The following is a 25,483-nucleotide window of genomic DNA, read 5'->3' as shown; positions in this document are numbered from 1 at the left end:
CTTAGTTTAACAGGCCCAAGCCTTCAAGTCACGGTCCACTCTCCCGCCCCCTACACCAGCCTGGGTAATCAAAGTCTTCTGCACCCGGATCCAAACAGTTCTAAGTCCTAACTTCCTTTAACTTAAGAAAGAAACAGATCATATGAGTTTTGAGGGGCTTTCCCCCCTCTAATCATTATCTTTATTTCCTTGGGGGCCATGTGCTACTACCCTGTACCTGTGGAGGTTAGAAGACAACTTTTGAGAGATCTGTGTCTCCTTCCATCATGCGGGTCCCTGGGATCGAACTTGGGTTGTCAGACTCGCAGCAAGCACCTTTACCCAAGCATTCTGCTGACTCCATCCTTTCTTTCTCTTTCTGCCTCCTCCTGTCCCCCATCCTTTTGGGGGGGGGTCTAGACTATATTCCAGACGGACTTTTAAGTCCTCTTAGCACGGGGGCCGTTTCGTTCTGCACTTGGTGGGACTTTTTGAACTTCTGGGCAGTGGCGTTTAGTCCCCTGGCCTTGAACGTCCCGTCTTACCAACAAAACCAAGCACCGCACCGGGCACCTTCTTGATGCCTGTGACAAAACATTTTCTAGCTCCCATTTGCCAGGTTTTAGTGACATTTGTCTCTCCTTGAAATTGCCATCACTTGCTGGCTTGTGTCCCCAGCGCGCGTAACAACGCCTAGTGGCCACTGGGCAGCTGAATGAGCGGGTCTGTGTCTGGAGGGTACTACAATCCTATTCAGTTTTTGTGCGCAAGTTGGAAAAGTGCGCACCAACCCTTGTTGCTCGGCGGGGATAGGGGAGGGCTCAGGGCAGGGGAGGCGGGGCAGAGAGGAGGCGTGGCGGGGGCGGGACCCAGGCTTAAGTGGGCACTCTTGGGGTCCCCGCCCCAGAGCGCTGCAGAGCTGGAGTTGAGTCCCCGGGATCGCAGAGCCGGAGCCGGCTGGCAGCCTCTCTGCCTCTCGGGTCCGCACTCCTCCGACGGCTGCACCGCCGGGGCTGCGGAGCCCCGGGGCCAACCGCATGACGCCCCGGGGAACCCACTGAGCGGTGGATCCCGGCGCCGAGGGCGACACCATGGCCCTGGAGCAGGCGCTGCAGGCAGCACGGCGGGGCGACCTGGACGTGCTGAGGTCCCTGCACGCCGCTGGCCTGCTGGGGCCTTCTCTGCGCGACCCGCTGGACGCCCTGCCGGTGCACCATGCCGCCCGCTCAGGCAAGCTGCACTGTCTGCGCTACTTGGTGGAGGAGGTTGCCCTCCCAGCCGTGTCCCGCGCGCGCAACGGCGCTACACCAGCCCATGACGCCGCCGCCACAGGCTACCTCTCTTGCCTGCAGTGGCTGCTCACACAGGGTGGCTGCAGGGTGCAGGTGAGTCCACTCTTAGAGACCGTTCGAGCCCAAAGAGGACTCCAGCCGTCCTGCGGCTCAAAGATGGGTCGTGGCTAGGCTGAGCTCTGTGCTCTTCTTTTCCCAAAAGGCTTTAGATAAGGTGGGCCCTGAGATTGAGGACTTGGGTAGATTCCTGGCTGCTTGATATTAGGAGAACCCGGGAGTTGGGGGACGGGGGTTGGGGGTGGGGGGAGCTGCACTCTGTTAGGCTGGTATCTCCTAGGGTAGGCAAAGCACTCGCTGGTGGGAGTGGCCCAGGGCGGAAGAAGGCGGGGCAGTGATGGGCCTTGGCTGCCAAAGTAGAAGCCCATGGCCGCCAGGCTCAGGTCTGGAGTGAGAATAAATAGGGTCTCACAAATCACCCCAGGCTAAGATGCAGATGACACTAAGTCAGTGACAAGGGTCCTGGGACGAGAGGTGGGGAGCTCTCCTGGGGCATAAGTGGACCCAAGGGCATGGGCAACTTGGGGCCCTTCCAACTCTAAGTCACTGCTCAGCCCAAGCTGGCATCTTAGTGCCTGAAGTAACCACCGGGTGACATTGAGGAGTGTGACCTGGGGGAGGGGGCGGGGCGGGGCGAGTCCTGGCTGGCGAGTGGATCAGGGCCCTCAGCACAGAGAAAAGAAGGGAAACTCCCTGTGGTGTGCACATTCTTGTGCTGGAGGAAAGCTGGGGAGACCAGGGTGATGGAGAGGGGTGGAGATGGAAGGCCACCCAGCCGGGCCTAGAGGGTCTCCTGAGCTGAGGTAAGGAATCGGGATGGTATTCTGGTTGCCTGAGCAGCCAGCTGAGAGAGGGGTATATCTGATTTCAGCTGACAGTGACCACTGAATGGCTCCCATCTGTAATCACAGTGCTCAGGAGACTGAGGCAGGAGGATGGCTGTGAGTTTGAAGTCAGCCTGGGGTACAGAGTGAGAGCCTGTCAAAAAAAAAAAAAAAAAAAAAAAGCCAGGGCAGTGGTGGTGCACGCCTGTAATCCCAGCACTCTGGGAGGCAGAAGCAGGTGGATTTCTGAGTTCGAGGGCAGCCTGGTCTACAGAGTGAGTTCCAGGACAGCCAGGGATATACAGAGAAACCCTGTCTCGAAAAAAACCAAATCCAAAAAAAAAAAAACAAAAACAAAAAACAAGAATCAAGCAGCCAAACAAAAACAGACCCCTGGGTTAGCTGCACATCGAAGGGTGAGAGCCAGTGTCAATCTGGTCTGAGCAGCAGCAAACTCCAATCCAGCTCCCACCTGCTGGCCTTGGGGGGCAAGCCCCACCTCCCCATCTTCCTGGAAGAGTCTCTCCTTCCTTTATCTCCTGGCCACGTGGCCCACAGCCACATGCTCCACTCCTTGTCTCTCCTGGGAGGTTCCTGCCCAAGCCCAGCACTGGTGGGAAGCCTCCCTTATCGCCGCGGAGGAGGGGGAAGAACGAGTAACCTTGTGCCCAGTTTATCAATTGGCCTGTCGGTCCTCTACTCCCAGGAAGCTGGGGGCAGAACCGGGTTGGGGGGGTGCTGACCTCAATCTCTGGTTCTATCCGGCCCAGAGATAAACAGCGTAGGATGTGGGCCCCAGCGCACGAGGCTCCCAAGGCCTACCCAGCTGATGGGTACCTTGAACTCGGGCCACTGACTTCATTTTCCCGTCACTATGCAGAAGCCTCGAGCTATAGAGATGAAATGCTCTAGAGCCTCAGACCCATATCCCTAAGGCCAGTGGAGAGAGAAGGCCTTGCCCAAGAACTAAGGTACCAGACTCCATCCCTGTGGTCTGGCTTAGGCCATCTCTAGCTGCCCATGCCTGAGCTCCGGGGAACAGACCATGGAAGCCTGCCTGCACACACCCGCACCTGCAACGCACAGCAGGGAACTCTGGCATCTTCCTTAGCCCCTCCCTGCCATTTGCTCTCTGTCCCATGATCCTCTCTGCCTCCAGAGCCTGAGGGAAGACATGCCAGCCCCCTGCATCCTTTTTCTCCTATCACAAGGCTCTAGAGTCTTCCTGCTGAGATTCCCTTACCTCAGAGTCTCTGTGCCTTGGCCACGTGCATCTCTGTGGTACCCTCTCCCTGCAGGGAGAGGAGGAGGAACACCTTACTTCCCAGTCACCTTTCACAGCTGCCCCACATATCATTCTTCCAATCCTGACCATCTCTGAAGTCTGTGTGCTCGATGCTGAGAGACAGGTTGTCAGAACCTGGAAAAGTGCCAGTCTCAAATGCAGCAGCCCAGGTGCAGAGATCTGGGGTGCTGGGAGCTCCTCTCCCTGACCATGAACAGCCCCTTTCCCCAAAGAGACACAGTAGGTATACATGAAGAACAGGTCTGAACCCAGAGAGTGTCTGTAGGGGTTTTACCTAGTCTCTCAAGGAGTCTGCCACTAGTACACACCTACACCTTTGGCTCGCTGCCCCAGACCCTGCCCACCAGTGCCCAGGAACCTCCTCCTCCACAGTGCAAGGACACAGCTTGTTCCTGGAGCCTTGTGCATGGGAGTCTATGGGAGGGCAGCTTCTTGTGTGTGTGTGTGTGTGTGTGTGTGTGTGTGCAGGGGCGGGGATTGTATGATTGGAGAAATATGAAGATGGAAGTCTCTGTCCCTTCCAAGGGACACTTGGGAATGAGGAAGAGGAGGGACAAGGGTTGGAAGCAGGGAGATCCTAATGCCAGCCTGGTGGAGCCTGAGCTAGTCGTCCCTCCTGACCTTGCACAGCCCTCCTGTCTCTCAGGCGTTTTCGGGTGCCAGGCCTGTGCCCAGACTCCTCCTATGATTCTGCTGTTTCAGGAGCCTCTTGCGTCCTGTTAAGTCTCCATCCTGCCCTGAAGGCCTCCGAGAGACCTGCATGGTGCTATGACCTGAAGGTCAAAGCCATCCAGCAGTTGCTTAAGGACGGAGGCAGGATTCCCATTCCTAGGATCGAGCTCGCCCCAAAAGCGTACTAAGCTGGGCGCAGCTCAGCACTGGGACTTGCCACCTGCCTAAAGAGGCTGGCAGGGTGCTGACGGCTAGGGCTCTAACTAGCTCTCTCCCACAGGAAAAAGATAATTCTGGTGCCACAGTCCTGCATCTGGCTGCCCGTTTTGGCCATCCGGACGTGGTGAACTGGCTGCTGTACCAAGGCGGTGCAAACTCTGCCATCACCACAGACACGGGCGCCCTGCCTATCCACTACGCTGCCGCCAAAGGAGACCTGCCCTCCATGAAACTTCTCGTTGGGCATTACCCTGAGTAAGAACTTTCTTTCGCATTACTACTATGTTTAGGGCGGGGGCGGGGCAGGGGATTAAATCTGAGGTGAGACCCTGCACATGCAAGTCCACCACGGAGATACATTTCCAGGCCAGGATTGTTAAACAGGATCTTTACGTAGCTCAGGCTGGCCTCAAACTTGCTAACAAGTAAAGGATTTGGGCCTTGAATTCCTGATCTCTATATATTTTTCTATTTCTTCCTTTTACTTATTTGTTTATTTGTTTGTTTTGTTTTGGTGAGACACAACCTTGTTGGCCTGGAATTTACCATGTAGACCAGGGTGGCCTCGAACTCACAGAGACCTGCCTGCCTCTACCTCCTGCATGACCAACATGCCCGGCTTAAGGATGCTTGCTCTCTGCCTACCACTTACTTCCCAGGGGCTGACATTACAGGCTTGTGCTACCACTCGTGACTTTAGGACTTTTCTCCTAAGTGGGTCTCTGGTACAGAGGCCGAGGCTCTGAGGAGTTCCCGGAGGCTGCTTCGGTCTCTAACAGTGCCTGTTTCAGGGACCATCGGGGGTTCAGCAGTCCAGGCCTAAGACAGATCCAGCCAAAGTGAGCAGTCTCCCTTCCACCCAACCCATCATGGCCACAGCTCTGCACGCAGGTGCTCCTCATGCCAGCTTCCTCGGCAGCTGTTAGTTGCGTTTGGTAACCTGGACATGCAGGCCAAAGTCACTCGCTTGGCTGCAGCGGGCAGCCATCCCCAGCTGTGATTTATGTTCGTTTCTGGGGGGGGGGGGGGAGAGTCAGGAGCGCCTTTCTAGGCCTGAGTTAGTCAGCTAGAGGAAGATAAGGTGAGAGCCAACCTTTAGCCCCTTGATCCCTCCTATCCGCAGAGCCCTGAGCAGGCCACCTCTAGAGAATCTTCCAGTTCTGTGGCTCTCCACCCATTCCTGCACCTGGGCGGGAAGCTTCTAAGCCTTCTTGGGACCCCAGTCTATCTAAATGGCCGGGAACTCCTGGGACAGGGAGGGGGGCTTGTGGAAGACAGAGTCGCAGCAGAGCAGAGTGACCCTTGACAGTCTGGGGAAGGAGGCAGCCAGGTTTTAGGTGTGCTGTGGGGACAGGGGCCTCAGGAAAAGGACGTGGATTTTTCCTAAAGGTTTAGCGTGCTAGTGGACCTGGGGGTGAAGGCTCTGACCTATGGCTGTCTAAGTAGGTGGAGCCAGCCTCGGGAGGAAAACAGCTGCAAGGCAAGAGGGTTAGAGCCATCAAGTTTCTGAAGTTGCCTCAGGGCCACTGTCCACGAGGGAGCATGCTGGACACCAGTGTGGTCACGTGGCATAGGACAGACAGACAGACAGACACTGGTGTGGACATCCACCTAGAAGGGCAGACACCAGTGGTCTCCGTGGCTCTGGACAGACAGGAGTTCTGCTGGGGTGGCTTTGCTGCATAGCCATTTAGTGGCCCCTGAGGTGAAGGCTTTGTATTCAGGAAGGCAGGGCTGGAGGGCATGGGAAAGTCAGCGGGCCCAGAGACCTTGGAGCGTGGGCTCTGACCTGCCACCATCAGCGGCCCTCGAAACTTCAGATTAGAGGCCGGCCATACCTGTGGCATTGTCCTCAGCCCCCAGGCTGTGGTTCTGACGCATCCATCACACTCCCTCACTTTAAGCACAGGACACTGAGTTCCTAAGATGACAGGCCGTGTACTACAGACGCTCTCCTTCAAACACAGTGTAGCTAGAGGTCCAGGCTGGGGGCAGCGATCTGGGCACCAAGCCTGCTCCTTGGGTCCTGATGGGAAGTGCTAGCCCCTTAGCCCCACCTTAGGGAGAAGCCCACTAATGACTGGCCCAGAATCCTTCATGGGCTGAGATTCCCATGTGTAAGAAGACTCCAACACGGCTGTGACACTTGTGAGAGAAAGCCCTTGGATACCCTGACCCCTCCCAAGCCATGCCAGGTGCTGAGTCAGATCGGGCCCCGGTGCTGACTCTGTGCCAAATGACCCCTTTGAGGAACTGCTAGATTGTCCAGAAGCCACCACTGAATCTCAGAGAATTAGACAGGGTCCAGACTCCGATCCCTGCCATGGTTTGTGACCAGGTTGATAAGAAGGGCTCTTTGTGTGGATGCCAGGCTGGGCTCGGGCAGGAGGGAATATTAGGAATTGGAGTCAGGGGCTGGTGTGCCCAAGTAATCTCTGGCCTTGGGAGTAGGATTGATTCTCCAGGACCACAAAGTTCAATAAGAGGCCCCCACAGCCCAGCCCTGAAGCGGGGCTCCCTGCTCTGTCAGGCTTCCTGGCCTGCTGTGAAGGACTGTAAATTATTCACACGGGCTCAGCTCTCTCTGGTGCCTCTGCGAGGAGGAAGGGTGCCATCCGTACCGTGGGAAACTCGATCCTGCCCGGGAGACTGTGGGTAACCATGGGCCGCGGTGCTGACAGGCAGGTCAGGAGAATCTGGAGGGCTGCGCAGCTTTGGGAGGGGCCTCGTGAACCCGGGTACCTGCCTTGGGGCACTGCACAGAGCTGGAGGTTGCAGGAACGCGCTGTACTCTTTCCTCTCGTCTACCCCAGTTCGCTGGGCTGGATCTTTCCAGAAACGGAAGTTGCCATAGAACACCTCCCTCCTCTTCCTCTGAGTACCCTGCAGAAAGGAGACCCCCTAATATGCCCACTTGGGGCAACTGAGAAGGCTCAGGGGCTGGCAGATGTGTTTGCTTCTGACAGCGTTCCTGGGTCCAAGCGCCCCACCCCCACCCCATCCGGCACGTCTTTGTCCGCTCTGGGCTGCTGGAGGGGGCCCTGGGCTTCACCCTGACTGAGCTTTGAGAGTGGAGAGAGGGGAAGGATCTGGGGTCTTTCTCTCAGCCTGTCGGGCCCTTATCATCTTTGGACAGTGTCCCACACGTCTCTCTGTGTGTTTTCTTTCTGTTGGATCCCATGACTAATGAAGGAAGCTACAGGCTTTATCTTCCTCACCGTGTGTGCCCAGCGCCTCCCACGCAGCCGTGCCTTTGTTTGCTGATTGATGAGGAGTCTGGAATCCTGGGTCTATGCCTGGTGACAGGTCACTGCCTGTGACTTTGGGTGGAATGTCTCTTCTTCATCTCCCTGTGCCCTTTGGCAAGGGCACGGCGCACTCTGCCTAAGAGGCAGAGGCCGTGGTGGGCACAGAGCTCCTAGCCTGGATGCTTCTTTCCACATACACGCTCACTCACCAAAACAGGTCTAAACTCTTTGCCCAGCCCACCACACTGGGGATGCACAGTTCTCCCAGCTTGGGAGGAACTCTTCGATTCACAGGTGTATTGGTTTGCAGGTCTGTCATAAGCATATATATATATGTGTGTGTGTGTGTGTGTGTGTGTTCACAGAACGTACTAAACAAACGAACAACAGAAGAATACAAGGGAGATATGTGCTATGCAGTGAAACTGGACTGTTTGGTGGAAGCTATGGGGTGTCCTGTCCTTTAGATTGAGGCAGACTGGAAAGGCCTCTCCTGGAGGATACCTGAGTGAGAAGGGATCTGCAGCAGCGCAGAGCTCCGCTGTGAGGGCGTGGCCACCGCAGAGCTCCGCTGTGAGGGCGTGGCCACCGCAGATCTCTGCTGTGAGGGCGTGGCCACCGCAGATCTCTGCTGTGAGGGCGTGGCCACCGCAGAGCTCCGCTGTGAGGGCGTGGCCACCGCAGATCTCTGCTGTGAGGGCGTGGCCACCGCAGAGCTCCGCTATGGGGGCGTGGCCACGGCGGCGGGGATCCGTGAGAATTCATTGAGAGTGTAGCAGAGGGTAGGAGCGTTGGGAGCAAGTACTGGAAATGTCACAGGTGTGTACATTGTTTCCATTGCTGTGACAAACGACTTAACAAAAGCAACTAGCAGAACGATTTGACCTGTCGTTTAAGAGGAGATATAGTCTTTACTGGAGACAGGAGTGGGGACACGGGGAGGGGTCGGGGAGTCAGGCAAGTCAGTAGGAACCTGAGGTGACATGTTCATCGTCAGGAAGCAGAGAATTGAATGTGGGGTTCCGCTGGCTTCCCACTTTCTTCCAATTCCCAACAGCCCAGGACCCCAGACCATGGGGTCACTTCCCACTTCAGTTAAACTTCGCTGTAACCTTACTCACGGCTCGCCTGAGGTGTCTCCTAAGTGATTCTAAATCCAGTCAGCCTGACAATGAAGACGAGCCAGGCTTGCTGGTGGACTGGGATGCCAGCGAACTGATCTAGTACTTTCCTTAAAACAAGGCTTTTCCTCCGTGGGCCAAGCCCTCAGCATAAATAGGAGTTGTGGTTGACAAGCACCTTGTATGTGAGGACTCTTCCTGACCTCCCAGCCAGGGCAAATGCAGCTGGCTGCAGAAGCATAAGATATTTTACCCTTTGGTGGCTAGAGATATGGTTCAGTGGTTAAGAGCACTCACTGTTCCTTCAAAAGGTCCTGAGTTCAATTCCCAGCACCCACATGGCAACCCACACCTGTCTGATATTGTCCTCTGGTGTGCAGATAAACACGCATACACAGTTCCCAAATACACAAAAAAAATAAACCTTCGGATTTGTTTTATTGTTTAACTTTTTTTTTTTTTTTTGATTTGGTTTTTTTCGAGACAGGCTTTCTCTGTATAGCCCTGGCTGTCCTGGAACTCACTCTGTAGACCAGGCTGGCCTCGAACTCAGAAATCCTCCTGCCTCTGCCTCCCAGAGTGCTGGGATTACAGGCGTGCGCCACCACCACCCAGCTGTTTTATTGTTTTTGTTTTGTTTGTTTGTTTGTTTGTTTGTGGGTTTTTTTTTTTTTTTGAGACAGGGTTTCTCTGTATAACCCTGGCTGTCCTGGAACTCACTCTGTAGACCAGGCTGGCCTCGAACTCAGAAATCCACCTGCCTCTGCCTCCCAAGTGCTGGGATTACAGGCGTGTGCCACCACCGCCCAGCTCATAAATAAACCTTCAAAAAAAAAAAAAAAGAAATTTTACTCTTTTACTATAGCCTGACTAAGCAAGCACTCCTTGTTTTTTGTTTTTGTTTTGTTTGTTTGTTTGTTGTGGCAGCGCTAGCTGTACACTGGTATAAATTTGAGCAGATTTCTAAGAAGCCCTCAGAAATGGACTACATTCTTTTTTCTGACAGAGTAGCTTCCATAATCACTCTTTGTTCAAATCACCTTTTATTCCCCGGGAAGCAAACCACAAACTGCTTATGATCTACGATCATTGCTCAGAGCAGCAGGATATCTCGGAGCAGGGTTTTCAAACTCCAGAATTTAGGGTCCAGAAGGAAGGGGAGTGGAGCTGGAGAGATGGCTCAGTGGTTAAGAGCACTGGCTGCTCTTCCAAAGGTCTCGAGTTCAAATCCCAGCAACCACATGGTGGCTCACAACCATCTGTAATGGGATCTGATGCCCTCTTAAGGGATCTTAGTGTGCCTCAGGGTTGAATGGTTTACCTGGCAAGAAGCCCTGGGCTGCATCCCCAGCACCGTGCAAATGGAGTGGTAGTCCAGGCCTGTGACCCCAGAATCAAAAGTTCAAGGGCCATCCTTGGCTACATTTCGAGTTCTAGGTTAACCCGGCGTCTCAGGAGAGACAGGAGAGAGCTGGTCCTTTCCCAACATAGCTGACACGGAGGTGGGATGGGAGCATTTAGAGTTTCAGAAGCTGTTCTGTGCACAAATGAACGGGTGGGCAGCAAAGGAGCAGGTGCTGGGAAGGCCCCCACGCCCCGCCCCACGTCCGCCCACGCCCCGCCCCCGTGAGCAGCGCTTAGCCAGTCAGGTGAGGTGGTAAATGAACAATGGCTTTGGGACTGGGACTGTGCCAGGGATGTGAGGACAGGAGAGGGAGGCCCAGCCAACCCGCCCCACAATCGCGCCCCTCAAGACTCTTTCAGCTTCACAAGCTGCTTTAAGGTTGACCCACAGAAGCTAATGAGAGACTGGGGAGCGATACCCACCTACACCTGGAGGAAACTGAGGCTGGAGAGGGCAAAGGGCTTTGTGCTGTCTTACAGCGACTGGGGAGAAGTCTAGGAGCTAAGAGAGCCAGGCAAAGCCGGGCAGTGGTGGTGCACTTCTTTAATCCCAGCATTTGGGGGGCAGAGGCAGGCGGCTTTCTGAGTTCGAGGCCATCCTGGTCTACAGAGTGAGTTCCAGGACAGCCAGGGCTACAGAGAAACCCTGTCTTGAAAAAAACAAAACAAAAAAAACAAACAAAGAAAACCAGAGAGAGAGAGAGAGGCAGGCAAGAGTCTGGAGGTCAAAGGTCTTCTGAAATCCTTTTTGTCCCCTTTGGTCACGGTGTCCAACACACACACACACACACACACATACACACAGACTAGCCTGCCACATGTTTGGCAAGACCACAGGCCCTGGCTCATCCTGTCAGTCAAAGAAGAGGCATTCCAACCAAGGTCTGAGAATGCAGAAAAGGACGCTGGAACCCAGCTTGAGGGAGGTGGGACTTGAACCGGGTTCTCCTCAGCCCTTGTCATGCTCGCCGGCCCATGCACACCTGAGATCACTAGTAAAGGGATTCCTGAGAGGAGGGTAGAGACCTGTGTGCAGAGGGAGACAGACAGACAGACAGACAGACGGATAAGAAAGGTGTGGACACAGCACAGTTGCAGCTGTTCTCTCTCTCTCTCTCTCTCTCTCTCTCTCTCTCTCTCTCTGACTCGGGCTTGTACACATCATAGCTTTGTCTACTTTGTATCACATGATCTTAGCTCTCCCTGCCTTCACCCCCTCCTTTGAGAGAGGGAACAGGGCTAAAATCCACCCTCAAGACCATAAAAAGGATCGGATGGGAAAGGGTGGGAAACTCAGTCATTGCTGGACTTGGGGAGTGACTATTCGATTAAAAGGAGCCATTATCAGTCAATAATTGTTCTTTTAAAATGAAGTCAGGTCTCTCTCTGCCGCTTTGGCTGGCCCGGAACTTGCTATGTAGACCATGCTGAGCTCTTCCCTTACGCCTGTCCATAGCTCTGTCACTTTTCTTCAGTGAGTATGGGGGAGCCTGCATTTCTCTTACCTCTATACGAAGCAAGAGGAGAGACGGCTGCCCCCTTTCTTGGGGCAGAGTTGTCCCCCGCCCTGGGCCTCCCACCCCTCAATAGCAGTCTTGCGGGCAGAAGTGGACTTGCTGGTGATAATGAGGACCTTTACTCTGTGCCAAGGCTCTGCTGGGAGTGGCAGCCAGCAGCTGGCAGGAGGCTGTGGGTACCAGTGCCTTCTGCTGCCCAGTTCCTTCTAGGTAGCTGGATACTCCTAGATGGTGGCTGCCTGCCAACCAGAAGGAGCTGGAAAGGCGAGGCTCACAGTGAGTCCAGTTTTGTCCTGTAAACTGCCTCTCCCACCCTGAAAACCCAGCAATCCTAGGGGTCACCCCTATTGACCCCCAACCCCCAAGACCCCGAAGGGCACTCACCATGCCTTGGTTACAGGGGGTGGGGGTGAATAATTCAGGCTGCTGAGTGTCGGTCATGAAATATTCAGCAGGCTGTTCCCGACACGCCAGTGTGTGGGGGCGAGGATGGCGCTGGGATTGTAGGCTGGAGCCATGAGCCAGCAGGGTTCTTGAGAAAGGTGTGTGGTGGACAGCAGGGTCTTTTGCCTGCCCTGCATTGTCCAGGTAGGACCTGGTTTTTAATTTTATTTTCCATTTAGTTTTGGTTTAGGTTTTTAAATATGGAGTTTTGCTATGTAGTCCAGATTCTCAGGGATCTTCCTGTCACAGACTTTCAGGTGCTGGGACAATAGAAGTGTGTCAGGGTGCTAGTTCTGTGCGTGTGCACACAGGTATGTGAGGGTGAGTGTGCACACGTGTGTGAGTGTGCATGTGCATGGGTGTAAGTGTGCACGTGTGTGAGAATGTGTGTGTGCAAGCATATGTGAGTATGCATGAGCATGTGTGAATGTGCATGCACACACATGCATGAACGTGCCTGTGCAAGCATTGTGAGTGTGCATGTGCACACATGTGTGAGTATGTATGAGTGTGCATGTGTGTGCATGAGTGTGCGTGCACATGCGTGTGTGAATGTGTGCACACATTTGTGAGTGCATGCGCACACATTTGTGAGTGTGCATTACATGCATGTGAGAGTGCATGTGCACGCATGTGTGAGTGTGAGAGTGCATGCGCACGCATGTGTGAGTATGAGAGTGTGCATGTGCACATGTGTGAGTATGAAAGTGTGCATGCTCACGCGTGTGTGAGTGTGCATGCACACACGTGCGTGAGTGATCATGTCCACGTATGTGTGAGAGTGCGCGCATGTGTGTTGCTGCGTCTGGAGCCCAGAGCATTTCACATGCTAGGGAGGCACTGTACTGCTGGGTGTGCATCCCCAGACCTCACTTTGCTCTTGACACGGGAGACATGCTGAAGGACAGCCTGCTCTGGTACCTATTTGCCCCCCAGACATCTCAAAAGCCAGATTCAACATGAGATCAGCAAGCGACAGCCTGTGTCAGGGTCAGGGAAGTATGTCTACACGAAGGAGTCGGGAGGGACTAAGGGGTGGGGGAGGGGAGGTATACAACCTCAGAGAGAGACTTCCGGGTCAGAGATGTAGGTAGAGAAGTGGGGGCTGCTGGGAGGATGGTGGGTAAGGAGAGGAAGGCATGCTTGTGTCAGTAGGAGCTGGGACCTAAGTGACAACGGGACAGTGCATAGCCAGATGGAGGAGGAGGGACATGCAGGCCATTGGACGAATGACCGGCCTGAATGACACTGATTGACACTGTGGATTTTTAGCTAGGTACAATAATTTTGGGTGGGAATATGAAAGAGAGCCCTGTGATGTCAGAGCTAATCACAGAGTTATCAGGATGGACCCGGCCGCTTGAGTATATAGACCTGAATGGGCAGGTGATGGGTCTGGAGTAGCTTATGGCTCCACCCAGTGTCCATTCTTGGTAACTGCACCCTGAACAATCCAAACCAGCCTAGTAGCCAGAGTGGATTCAGTACCCTCTAATTGCATCCCGACTGTGGGGCTGGATCCCTGACACCCGCTTTGGGTACCAGGCCTGGGCTTGGCTGGGGAAGCAAGGATAAAGACTAGTAATAATCCAAAGCTAGACCATAATGGGGGCCACTGAGCACAGGTCCCACCTGCTCTCCCCACGTCACTATCTGCATGCCTACTGTGAGCCGCATTCCACGGGCATGCATCCCACAGATACACGTGTGTTTCTATCTCATTAACCATTCTCCAAAACGGGAACAACAACAGGATTTGTCCGGGCTGGAGAGGTGGCTCAGTGGTTAAGATCACTGGCTGCTCTTGTGAAGGACCCAAGTTTGATTCCCAGCACCCAGATAGAGGCTCGTAACGATCAATAACACCAGTTTCAGAAAACACGATGCCCTCTTTTGACCTCTATGGTGTGCACACGTGCACACAAGCAAACCATTCATATACATGAAATAAAATGAAAAAACCTTCTAAAACATTTAAAAAGAGACATGATGAAATACACCTTTAATCCCAGCACTCAGAAGACAAAGGCAGGTGGATCAGTGGGTCTGAGGCCAGCCTCATCCACAACAGAGCAGGTTCCAGGACAACCAGGGCTACACAGAGAAACCCTGCTTCAAAAAAAACCTAACAACTAAGAATTAATTAATTAAGCCGGGCAGTGGTGGCGCACACCTTTTATCCCAGCACTTGGGAGGCAGAGGCAGGCAGATTTTTGAGTTCAAGACCAGCCTGGTCTACAGAGTGAGTTCCAGGACAGCCAGCGCTACACAGAAAAACTCTGTCTTGAAAAAACCAAAAAAAAAAAAAAAAAAAAGAATTATTAATTAAAATGAAAGAAAGATGCATCTGTTAGTACCATACTCCAAGTTAAGTGCCCCATATATAGAATTCAATTTGCAGCTGCCAGAGTCACACCAAAGCTCAGGGTGTTGGAGAGACAGCTGGTGGCTGAGAGTGTTTGCTACTGTTGCAGAGGACCCAAGTTTGAGTTTCAAAACCACCTGCCCTTCCCCACCCTCTGGCTTCTGCAGGCACCTGTATTCGTCTAAACCCACACACAGATACAGACACATAATTAAAACATCCTCCACCATGAAACCTAGGTTATCCAGCATACAGTCTGTACTTGGCAAACGCTCGAATGGAACTCGATGTCCATCTGAAGCTCGGATTTAATTGGGCGTGCTGCACTTTAGTTGGAAACCTCCAGTCCTGCCTTCTGTGAAATCAGTTTCCTGGGGGAGGCACAGCCAGCAGCTAACCAAGCATCCCAGGCCACCAAAGGAACTGGCCTGAGAGACGGGGGTGGGGTGGGGCGGGGGCTGTCCAGAGGGTGCGAGGAGAAAGGCCAGGGAGGTTCCAGGGAGGAGGGGTGTGTCCTGAGTCTTAAGGAGGAAAGAGTGCAGCATTCCAAGTGGGGAGACATCTGAGTTCAGACAGCAAGTGTGGGGACACACAGTGACAGCTACTGTGGCTGAGAAGGAAGAAGATACCAGGTAATCCTGCCCTGATAGACACCGACCTAAAGCTGGGTCTAAGGCTTGTGAGATAGTACAAGGGGTAAGGGTGTCTGCTGTGTTTACATCCAAGCGTGAGGTCCTAACTTCTGTCCCCAGGAACAACATGGTCGAAGGAGAGAACCAACTGACTTCCCAAAGTTGGGCTTGTGTCCATACCTCACATACTCACGAATAAATAAATACACAAATACATAAGTAAATGAATATAATTTATGGGGAAAGAGTCCATTTTCAATAAAAGGAAAAAATAAAATCAGTAAAAAGGTAAGTAAATATAATGTAAAATAATTGTTAGCTAGCAACAATTTTTTTTTATATTTTTAATTTTTAATACCAACACTCAAGAGTCAGAGGCAGTCGGGCGGTGGTGGCGCACACCTGTAATCCCAGCACTCTGGGAGGCAGAGGCAGGCGGATTTCTGAGTTCGAGGCCAGCCTGGTCTACAGAGTGAGTTCCAGGACAGCCAGGGCTACACAGAGAAACCCTGTCTCAGAAAAAAACGGGAAAAAAAAAAGAGTCAGAGGCAAGCAGATTTTTATGAGTTCAAGGCCAGCCTGGTTTATATCGTGAAGGACAGCCAGGGCTACCTTGTGTTAATAATGAGGACGAACGGAGAGTGGAGAGGCACTCTGAGGCGCAGCCCTGTAGGACTGAACAGAGAGCTCAGGGACAACCTCTGCCTCTTTGTCACCTGCCCACTTTCAGCACCTCCAGAGAGCCAGGCTAGGGTGGCATGAGGCTTTTGGCGAGAGTACGGTGGGCATCTAGAGCCCACACTGAGTGTTGCCTATTCGCAGGGGAGTGAATGCTCAAACCAACAACGGTGCCACGCCCCTGTACCTGGCGTGCCAGGAGGGCCACCTGGAAGTGACGAAGTACCTTGTGCAGGAATGCAGTGCAGATCCGCACCTGCGTGCCCAAGACGGCATGACACCCCTGCATGCCGCAGCGCAGATGGGCCACAACCCAGTCCTGGTGTGGCTGGTGAGCCGAGGACCACAGGGCGGGACTGACACCGCTGGGGTGTGGGCGGGGCCAGGAGGGGGACCCAGTGCAAGCCACGCCCTGTCACGCCCCTCCCTACAGGTGAGCTTTGCAGAGGTTAGCTTTTCGGAGCAGGACCACGACGGTGCCACGGCCATGCACTTCGCTGCCAGTCGCGGCCACACCAAAGTGCTCAGCTGGCTCCTGCTGCACGGCGCAGAGATCTCGCAGGACCTGTGGGGCGGGACCCCGCTGCATGACGCTGCTGAGAACGGGGAACTGGAGGTCAGGGCGGCCCGAGAGGGGCGGGGCTGGAGAGTGGGCGAAGGGCGTGGTCGGGGCGGGGCCATGGCCGCGCTCGCCCTCTGGCGGCCGCGCACTGTCCTCGCAGCAGCTTCTCTGGTGTGCGGGAGGGAGGGAGGTGGAGGGACCCAGCTCTCCCCCTCGTGCTCCGCCCCGCTACAGTGCTGCCAGATCCTCGCGGTGAACGGCGCGGGGCTGGACGTCCGCGACCACGATGGGTACACCGCTGCCGACCTGGCTGAATTCAATGGCCACACCCACTGCGCCCGCTACCTGCGTACGGTGCAAACCCTGGTATGACCCAGAAATGGATGGTGTGGAGTCATTCCCATCTCACCACTTAACCCCAAGACTGAGTGTCTTGCCTGTTTACCAAAAAGAAAGCTGAAGTTGAGGGATATGAAGCCTCTTGCCTGAGGCGATTCAAAATTGCTGTGGCAGAGGTTTGTGTGAGACACAGACCACTGGAGCCAGCCAAGTTGACCTTTCGCCCACCCACATGTATTATCTGACTTAAATCTTACAGAACCTCTCTTGTAGGGTATGGTCGTGGTCCCATTTCACAGATGGGTATAACCTGAATCTCCTCTCTCTTTCTCTTTCTTTTCTCTCTCTTTCCTTCTCTTTCTCTTTCTCTTGCTTTCTCTTTCTCTTTCTTCTTCCTTCTCTTTCTTCTCTCTTTCCTTCTCTTTCTTTTTTCTTTTTCCTTCTCTTTCTCTTTCCTTCTCTTTCCTCTTTTTCTCTTTTTCTTTCTCTTTCCTTCTCTTTCCTTCTCTTTCTCTTTCCTTCTCTTTCCTCTTTTTCTCTTTTTCTTTCTCTTTCCTTCTCTTTCTCTTTCCTTCTCTTTCTTTTTTCTTTTTCCTTCTCTTTCTCTTTCCTTCTCTTTCTTTCCTCTTTTTCTCTTTTTCTTTCTCTTTCCTTCTCTTTCCTTCTCTTTCTCTTTCTCTCTCTCTGGGCTGAACCTAGGGCCTTAGGAGTTCTAGCCAAGTGATGAGTAATATACCACTTCCTACACTTAAGCTACACTTCCAAGTCTCTCCCTGTCTGCCTTTTAAATTGGCTTTGAGATAAGATCTTTCTAAGTTGTCCAGACTGGCCTCGAACTTGTGTAAGTAGCTAGCCATGCAGCTGACAGGAGCTACCTATCTTGCCTGGTGTACATCTGCTCACTTTGTAGTTAACTCATAACCAAAACACGATATATACTTGTAAATTATTGTATTATATGTTTTACAAAGCCACAAGATGACCCAGTAAGACTTAGGTGTGGATGTCACCAAGTCCAGGGCCCTGTCCCAGACAATTCAATGCCCACTTTGGGGCAGTAGAAGAGGAGGAAAAGGATGGGTCTCACACCCCCCACCCCCTCAGAGGGATGCTATCTCCAGGGCCCAGCCCAGCCATGAGAAAGGCTTCCAGGTGAAGCCTGGGGAGGGAAGGCCAGTGGGCCTGCTCTGTTTGCTGGCGTGTGCGGTGATCCTGTTTGGGATCCAAACAGTGCAGCGGGGCTTAGAGATCAAGCAGGCTGAACAGTTAGGAGGTGAACTTCCAGAGCGGGCCTCCCAGAGTAAGGTCATGGGTACCTCGCCACAGGGCACACAGCAGGGGCAGACACTGAGAGCTCTCCATGTGCACCAGGAGTGAGGTCGTTCCTGATGAGTGTCTTTGTTCTCAGGCTGCAAGTATGTAGCCCCAACGCCCTCCAGAGAGCCCACCTAGCTCCACCTCCTCATGCTGAGTCAGCCGTAAGCCACTGTTGAATCTGACAGTGGCAGACGCTCTGGCCTGCACTCCACAGGCGTGGCCTAGGTCATCTTTGCCTATGATTGGCACTTCATGATTTAGGCACACACTAGGTGACATACAGTGGCCTGTCAGTAACTTTGAACACGTCTGCAAACACTGTTATTCCCACTGACAGATGGGCACTTACAACTCAGGCACCAGAAAATAGTGGTACGCAATATGCACATAATCCTATAGCTTATAGAGGACTGGAAATTAATGGTATTACTCCAGGCTCCAAAGCCTGTGCCCGGTTCTCCACCTTCCATAGTCCACGGAAGTCAGGGCAGGGTCTCAATGCTGCCCCCTAGTGCCAGTCAAGAAAAGAGCACCTGCAGGTTGTCTCTCCCCGCTACCCCAAGTCATCATCTCCTGGGGCTCCCCCTTTCCTTCCAGGGGTAGACAACAGGGCCTGGACCTCTTGAAGTGAATGAGGTAGGCAGCAGCAGGATCTGGCCCCCTCACCCAGGAAGGCCCAGAAGCAGCAATGACAGGTCCAAGCCACCGAGGTGACTGGCCCAGAAAAGGCAAACACTAATTACAGAGGCATGTACATGGTTACCTGGTGCCAGCCTGCTTCCCTCTCCCAGGGGGCCTGTGACACTTCTCAGGCAGGGAGGGGCAAGAGGCAGGGAGGAGTAGCTGTGGGCAGGAGGCTATGGAGGAGGAGGAGGAGGAGGAACAGGCTTGCCGGTAGCAGGGACAGCATGGGTAATGTAAGTGACCCCTCACCCTGACCTGCTCCCAGCAGGAGGGGCAGGCCTCCACTCAGAGGCCCAGCTGGTGGGAGGGAGGATGACAGACTCCACAGCCTCAGCTGGCACATCCCATCTAGGGCCCAGCCTTTCCCCCAGCACCCATCAGGAGGCGCACTGGCCCTGGGTCGGCAGCAGGCAGGCCAAGCAAGCCAGGATGCAGCCAGGCAACGGAAGTCGAGGGTGCCCTTCCTCTTCCTGCAGTTGCAGCCCCTGGGGTTCTTTGCCCACGGATGCATGGGAGAGAAGGCTTTCTGCCCTCTGATTGGAGGGGAGAGGCAGGTGCAGGGCTGCATCCCTTTGGGGTACAGGCCAGACCCTCCTTCTAAACTGTCCACTTCCCTGAGCAAAGTGGGAGCCAGGTGGCCGTTTCTCTGAGGCCTGACGTGTGACTGGGAGCGTCCGCTCCTGACTCCTGCTCTTAGAAGAAGCAGAAATGGTGCAGACATCAGGACGTGGCCCAGCACGTTGCTCAGGGAGGACTCGTGACAGCAGCCCTGGTCTGAAGGTCATCCCCACGGGACCCTGGAGCCCAAAACGTCCCTCCTTTTCCCTCAGAGCTTGGAACACCGAGTCCTGTCCCGGGATCCATCCATGGACCTAGAGGCAAAGCAGCCGGACTCCGGCATGTCCTCGCCCAACACCACCATGTCGGTCCAGCCGCTGACCTTTGACCTTGGCTCACCCACCAGCACACTCTCCAACTATGACTCCTGCTCCTCCAGCCACTCCAGCAGCAAGGGTCAGCGCTCTACTCGAGGTGATTGCATGGGAGGAGGAGGAGTGTGGGGAGACAATTCAAAGCCAGGGCCATTCTGTCTGTCTGTCTTTCTGTCATCTGTCTGTCTGTCCCAGTCAATGTCTTAACATGTGGAGAGGGATGCCCGTGATCTTGCCCATCCCAATAAACTCCCTGCCACGGAGTCCACACGTGCCCAACACATGGCTCAGTGATCTCGGTTCTAAGCTACCAGACTCAAAGGTGCACATGTGGACAGGTGTGCAAAGAATATGCGTAAGCATGACATGCACAAGCACACGTACACACTTATGCCAGTAATATGCATACACACAGCCGGGCGGTGGTGGCGCACAACTGTAATCCCAGCACTTGGGAGGCAGAGGCAGGCAGATTTCTGAGTTAGAGGCCAGCCTGGTCTACAGAGTGAGTTCCAGGACAGCCAGGGCTACACAGAGAAACCCTGTCTCGGAAAAAAAAAATATATATATATGTATGCATGCACACACCTATGTTACACAAACAGAAGCCCTCTATGTCCCTTTACAAACATGGACACCCACACCCAAAGTTACCCAGTCCAACACAGACACACCTAAATCACAGACACACCTAAATACGGGGTTAAAGACACACACAACAAAAGCCCTCACATAGTGCCAGGCATCTGTGTACACACTGACCACACCCTGAACAGGAGTCCAACCATATGCAGTGTCTGCTTCCCACCACCAGGTGGTGCGCAGAGCTGGCTGAGCATAGCCATCCAGACTCCTGCCCCCCAGGTGGTCCTCCTCCACAGGACCCCGGGACCCAGAACTTCCTAAAGGATCCCCTTGGAACCTGGGAGCATCACCCTCCTGCCTACTGGGGACGCCATACCAAGCCGTGGCCCCAGTTCGCCTTGTGGCTGGATACGCTGTTTGCAACTGAGACAGCATGGATCTGAGGTGCATTCTGCAAACTTACACATCCTGTTTGTTCTTCTGTCTCCCCCTCCCCAGGGGTTCCAGGTGCAAGAGCTGCAGACTTACAGAGCTACATGGACATGCTGAACCCGGAGTCGAGCTTGCCTCGGAGCAAGCTGGGGAAGCCATCACCCCCACCTCCTCCACCTCCACCACCACCAAGCTTCCCACCACCACCACCGCCACCCCCAGGCACCCAGGTGCCCCCACCGCCACCAGGCTACCCAGCTCCCAGTCCCCCCGTGGGGCTGCATTTGGATAACATTTACATGCAGACCAAGAGCAAGCTCCGTCATGTGGAGGTGGACTCGCTCAAGAAGGAGGTAGGCAGAGCGCCCGCCCTGTTGGCTAGCACTAGGCCTGGGCTGACCGGGGACTGGGCCGATGAGGGAACTGGCCTGGTTGATGTGTGGTCACAAATGGGACTTCCGGGGGCCCAGGGTAAGTCTGAGGACTGAGGGTCCTAACAAGGTGCGTGAGAGCTCAGGGCTGACCACTGGAGATGGAGTTGGACAAAACCACCCTTACAGTCAACCATAAGGAGTTAAGGTTGAAGGAACACAGAGCCAGCAAGTCGGGCCTCCCAAGGAGCTGCGGTACATCCTGCACAGAGGTCAGGGCTATCCTGGAGTCTGTGGAAAAGACACACAGGTACTGTGAATACTCACAGTGCAGGGCTCGGGTCTGGAGACGCACCCTAAGAAGGACACTTGGGCCAGGTCGTGGTGGCATGCGCCTTTAATCCCAACTCTGGGGGAGGTAGAGGCAGGTCCAGCCTGCTCTACGGGTGAGTTCCAGGACAGCAGGGCTACAGAGAAGAAAGCGAAACAAAACGAAGTCACAAAGGGAAAGGAAAGTGATACTGGGGGTGTTTTCCTCCGTGAGGCACTCCGGCCGACCTTTGACTCTAAGGTGAGAACCAGACAATGTTGACGACTTTGAGCACTAGCGGGTGGGTTCTGCTGTCTGCTGGCAGGCTAGTTTGGGGAAGAGAGGCCGAGGCTGGCTCCTCCTTTCCCCGGGGTATGAAACAGGTTTTCTCTGATGCTAACTCCCCTTCCCACTCTGTAACCCCTGGGTGGGTTGAGGAGGAGTTCCCACATAAGAAGGAAACCCATTCGGAAGGGGTAGGTCAGAGTGAAGGACTAGAACGTCCAAGGCCTTTGGACTTTTGGCTAAAGCGGTGGAAGGTCAGATGTGATAAGAGGGAGGCCCAGAGCAAGGCTCTTCAGCGGGAGAGGCGAGGGGACAACTCATAAAGTCTTGCCAGAGCCCAGACCTTGCAGTTCTCTCCCAGCCCAAGGCTTGCCACCCCAAGGTGGAGTCGGGCGATCAGTTTGCACAGGTGAGCCAGGTCACAAGGCCATGGGGCGGAGGCAGACTGGGAGGGGCAGCCGCCTTCGCGGGACTCCACACTACCCTTTAACTTGTCCTTCCATGCACCAAGCTCACCCAGGAGGTTTCTTCTTCTTCTTTTTCTAGAGGAGAGCAAAAAAGCCGGGCTTTTTTTTTTTTTAGGAGTGATAGCGGCTATCCCGCTTTCGAAGCCTGGCACAGCATAAAGCGGCTTGCCCCAAGCCCTGCCCGCTCCCCACCACTGGGCCCGAGTGCCAGGACTTCCCCGTGCCCCTCTGTGGTGTATTCGTGCAGAAGCGCAGGCGCTAATAGGCTCCACAAAGGGCCCTTTGTGTCAGTTGAGTCCCTTGCCCCCTCAGGCGTGGGTGACTAAACCGTCCGTTAGAACTGGGTTGAGAGGTGTACACACCTCCGTGGCCCTAGTGGGTGCCGAAGAAGGGGCTGGCTGACCCAGAAAACAAATCCGGCGTGTCGTGTTTCCTGTCACGTGAACCTTGTCCAGTGGGGACGGGGGTCCGAGGCCAGAGTAGAGAGACACGAGAGTGGGTCTGGGTCAGGGGACAGCCCCCACCTGGTCATTTGGTCTTTGGTCATACCACCTCTTCTTCCTCGCCCAGTGCAGGCCTTAGCGGGGAGCAACGGAGCGAGAAGTGGTTTTGTCACCCGAGCCCACCCGGCCACACTTGAAACTTGAGGCCTGGGCCCGGGTGTGGTGTCGTTTACATGGATATCGATGGGTTCCAGATGCGGGAGGGAAAGGCCAGGGCGCGACCTGGAATGGAGGGGTGGGTGGACGAAAATGACCAGTTTCACTGTCCGAGGTCAGGCCCTCCTGCGGTCCGGACGAAGGTAGGGTACTCAGGGAAAGAGGTGCAGGAGGCGGAGCCGCCCCTGGCGGGGGGCAGAGCGGTGGGGCTCCGTGACATCCCAGCGAGCTTGGGGGTTAAGCCTGGGATTGGCGGACCCTGGGTGATGTCAGGCCGACTGAGCTCATAGGCGGGCAGCGTGCGGGCCGGGCTGTAACCTGAGAGGGAGGATCAGGTAACGCAGGTGTCGGGTCCGCGCCGCCCCCGCTGCCAGGTGCACAGCGGGGGCCACCGGAACAGTCGCAGGTAGGAGCAGCCCCAGGCTGTGGGCCCCAGGAGCAAGCAGTAGCGTCCCTGGGTACCAGCTCTAGACAGGGGGCCCCTCCAGGCCGCGACCCCCGACAGAAAGGCTTCTAGGCGCTGCATGCGCTCTGTGCGCGGCTAGTGGAGCAGCAAGTAGGGTGCAGCCGAGCCCTCGGGGCGGGCTGAGTGGGAGCTGTTCCAGCGCAGGCTCCCCCTGGCGTCCAGGCTGGGCCACCCCGCCCTTGGGTCCGCCCCTTCTGGCCGCAGTAGGGGCCCCTGTGCCCTTGGCCCTAACCCAGACCCCTCCCTGTGAGCCGGCCCTTTCTCCAAGGTCCCCTCACCCCTGCCCCATCCTGCACAGAGAACTGGGGGGCTCAGGGACAGGGCCAGCTGCACACCCCCCGACGGTCGCTGGCCGCGAGCCGCCCACCCCCAGGCAAAGAGCGGAGAGGGAGGCGCGAGGGGCGTCCGGGGCCAAGAGCATCATCCGCCACTGTCTTCCCCCCAGCCGAGCTCGGGCGACGACCACTCGGGGCTGCTCAGGCAGGACTCGGAGCTGCAGCTCAGGCAGGATCCGGAGCTGCAGCTCAGGCAGGACTCGGAGCTGCGCAGGCACAACACCGGACTGCGCAGGCAGGACTCCGACCGCAAACAGCGCGCGTTCAGTAAACAGCCCAGCACGGGGGACTACTACCGCCAGCTGGGCCGCAGCCCGGGGGAGCCGCTGGCCGCACGCCCGGGCATGGCCCACAGCGAGGAGGTGCGTGTCCACCAGCCCGCACCCGCGGGCTGCGCGGGATCAAGCCCCGGCTCATGCTCCTCACTCTCCGGCCCCTCTGCTCCCCCGCAGGCGGCGCTGCTCCCCGGGAACCACGTGCACAACGGCTGCGCGGCGGACTCCAAAGCGTCCAGGGAGCTGCCGCCGCCCCCGCCGCCCCCGCCGCTGCCCGAGGCCCTGAGTTCGCCGCCACCCGCCCCACCTCTGCCCATCGAGGGCGCGGGCGCAGCCTGCGGGCAGCGTCGTTCCTCGTCCTCCACTGGCAGTGAGTAGGGGCGGGATGCGGGGTGGGGCGGCGCCAGCTGCAAAGGAGGAGGGAAACTAGAGACCGCCCCCTCCCCAGCTGCGACGCCCCTGGTCCTTCTTCCGGGCTCTTTTTTTTTTTATTTCCCAGACCCTACCCTGTTGATGCTAAGGGGAGAAAAGTTTTGAGTTGCTTCAGGCCCACGGCAGGACTGGCTGAGTGTGGCTTTTGGCGAGGCACCTGCCCTCTCTAGACCTTCTCTCTCTCTCTCTTTTTTTTTTTTAGCTAGGGCGAGCCTCCCGGCTCTGGTGGCTGATGTTTCTGTGGGAGGGGCTGAATGCTCCATTCTTCCTTGTGCCCTGCATCTTCAGTCACTTTCCAACCTCGAACTCTCGTTCCTTCCAGCTCAGCACACCCGCTGAGCTTTCCTCAGCCTTGATGGGACGCTTACTGATCAGTTGTGCTTGGCTGAGGACGACCAAGTTCCAGCAACGATCACACTTTCCTTTCCTTAGGCTGTGTGTGTGTGCCGCACACACATACATGAGCGTGCTTGTGGTGATTGTGGAAGACAACTCAGGGCCCCCCTCGAGCACACATCGAATTCTTGCTTACAAGTTAAACTGGAGACCCGGATTGCTGGACACTGTGCTTTCTGCCAGGGATCCTGGAAGGTTCTGGCTCTCCCTTCCTAGCGAGGCAGGGGCTCAGTGCGTGGTAGAAGCCATATTCCGTGGTTCCAGACCAAGTTTTCTCTGACCAGGCCCAGAGCAACTCCTATGGAGCCTGTGGTAGCGTGCCCACTCCCGGCTGAGCCTTTGGAAAGCCCTCCTCAGTCCATCCCCAGCCTGACAGAACTCTCCTTCCTCTGCAGCCTACACTAAAGGAAATAGGCTCTGGCTGCTGCAGCCAACCCCAGGGTCAAGATGGCCTCCCTTAGAGGTTTGGATGGACCACCCTTGTGGGGCCCCAGAGTGGCCGGAGCCAGGGTCACAAGGGCAGGAGAGCTCCACCCCTCTTCTCCCCCTCCTGCCCTCCCTGGCCTTCTTGTTGTCCCTGATTCACCCCAACCCCCCTTTCTCTAACTTCTCTGTCAATTCTCTCCTCTCCGTTCCTAGAAGTGAGAGTCCTGAGACACAGGAAGAGTGAGTAGCTGGCCGCTCCCGGGCTCGCGGCTGAGGCTGAGGCGAGGGGCGGGGAGGTGGCTTGCCCAGGAAATGAGGCAGAATGGGCCTGGGACTGAGGAAAGGGCTTGCTAGGGGCCAGCAGGTGAGAGGACCTGATACCCAAACACCCACCCTCGGCATCACAGCATCCGGTGCCTGGCTTCCAGTTTCGCTTAAGTTAACGAGCTGGC

The 25,483-nt window shown here is 55.4% G+C and overlaps 1 protein-coding gene across 3 annotated transcripts in view; it reads left to right on the top strand.

The window, feature by feature from the left end:
* The first annotated feature begins 883 nt into the window (after window positions 1–883).
* Window positions 884–25,483, top strand: part of Espn (espin) — a 34,277-nt gene continuing 9,677 nt past the window's right edge. Inside the window, exons 1-10 of one of the 3 annotated variants that reach the window (XM_052178274.1) lie at window positions 884–1,364; window positions 4,411–4,604; window positions 15,903–16,089; window positions 16,192–16,374; window positions 16,555–16,686; window positions 19,491–19,692; window positions 20,676–20,962; window positions 23,613–23,864; window positions 23,955–24,147; window positions 25,245–25,271. In XM_052178274.1, the coding sequence (XP_052034234.1) occupies window positions 1,071–1,364; window positions 4,411–4,604; window positions 15,903–16,089; window positions 16,192–16,374; window positions 16,555–16,686; window positions 19,491–19,692; window positions 20,676–20,962; window positions 23,613–23,864; window positions 23,955–24,147; window positions 25,245–25,271 (1,951 nt within the window). In that variant the 5' untranslated portion in view covers window positions 884–1,070. The remainder of the gene's footprint in view (window positions 1,365–4,410; window positions 4,605–15,902; window positions 16,090–16,191; window positions 16,375–16,554; window positions 16,687–19,490; window positions 19,693–20,675; window positions 20,963–23,612; window positions 23,865–23,954; window positions 24,148–25,244; window positions 25,272–25,483) is intronic. The other 2 variants (XM_052178275.1, XM_052178276.1) reach the window with 2 other exon arrangements.

This window comes from Apodemus sylvaticus, chromosome 3 (assembly GCF_947179515.1).
Source record: "Apodemus sylvaticus chromosome 3, mApoSyl1.1, whole genome shotgun sequence".
In the NCBI taxonomy this organism is placed as follows: domain Eukaryota; kingdom Metazoa; phylum Chordata; class Mammalia; order Rodentia; family Muridae; genus Apodemus; species Apodemus sylvaticus.
Note: the sequence above shows the minus strand (reverse complement) of the source record. Positions and strands in the feature narration are given on the sequence as shown.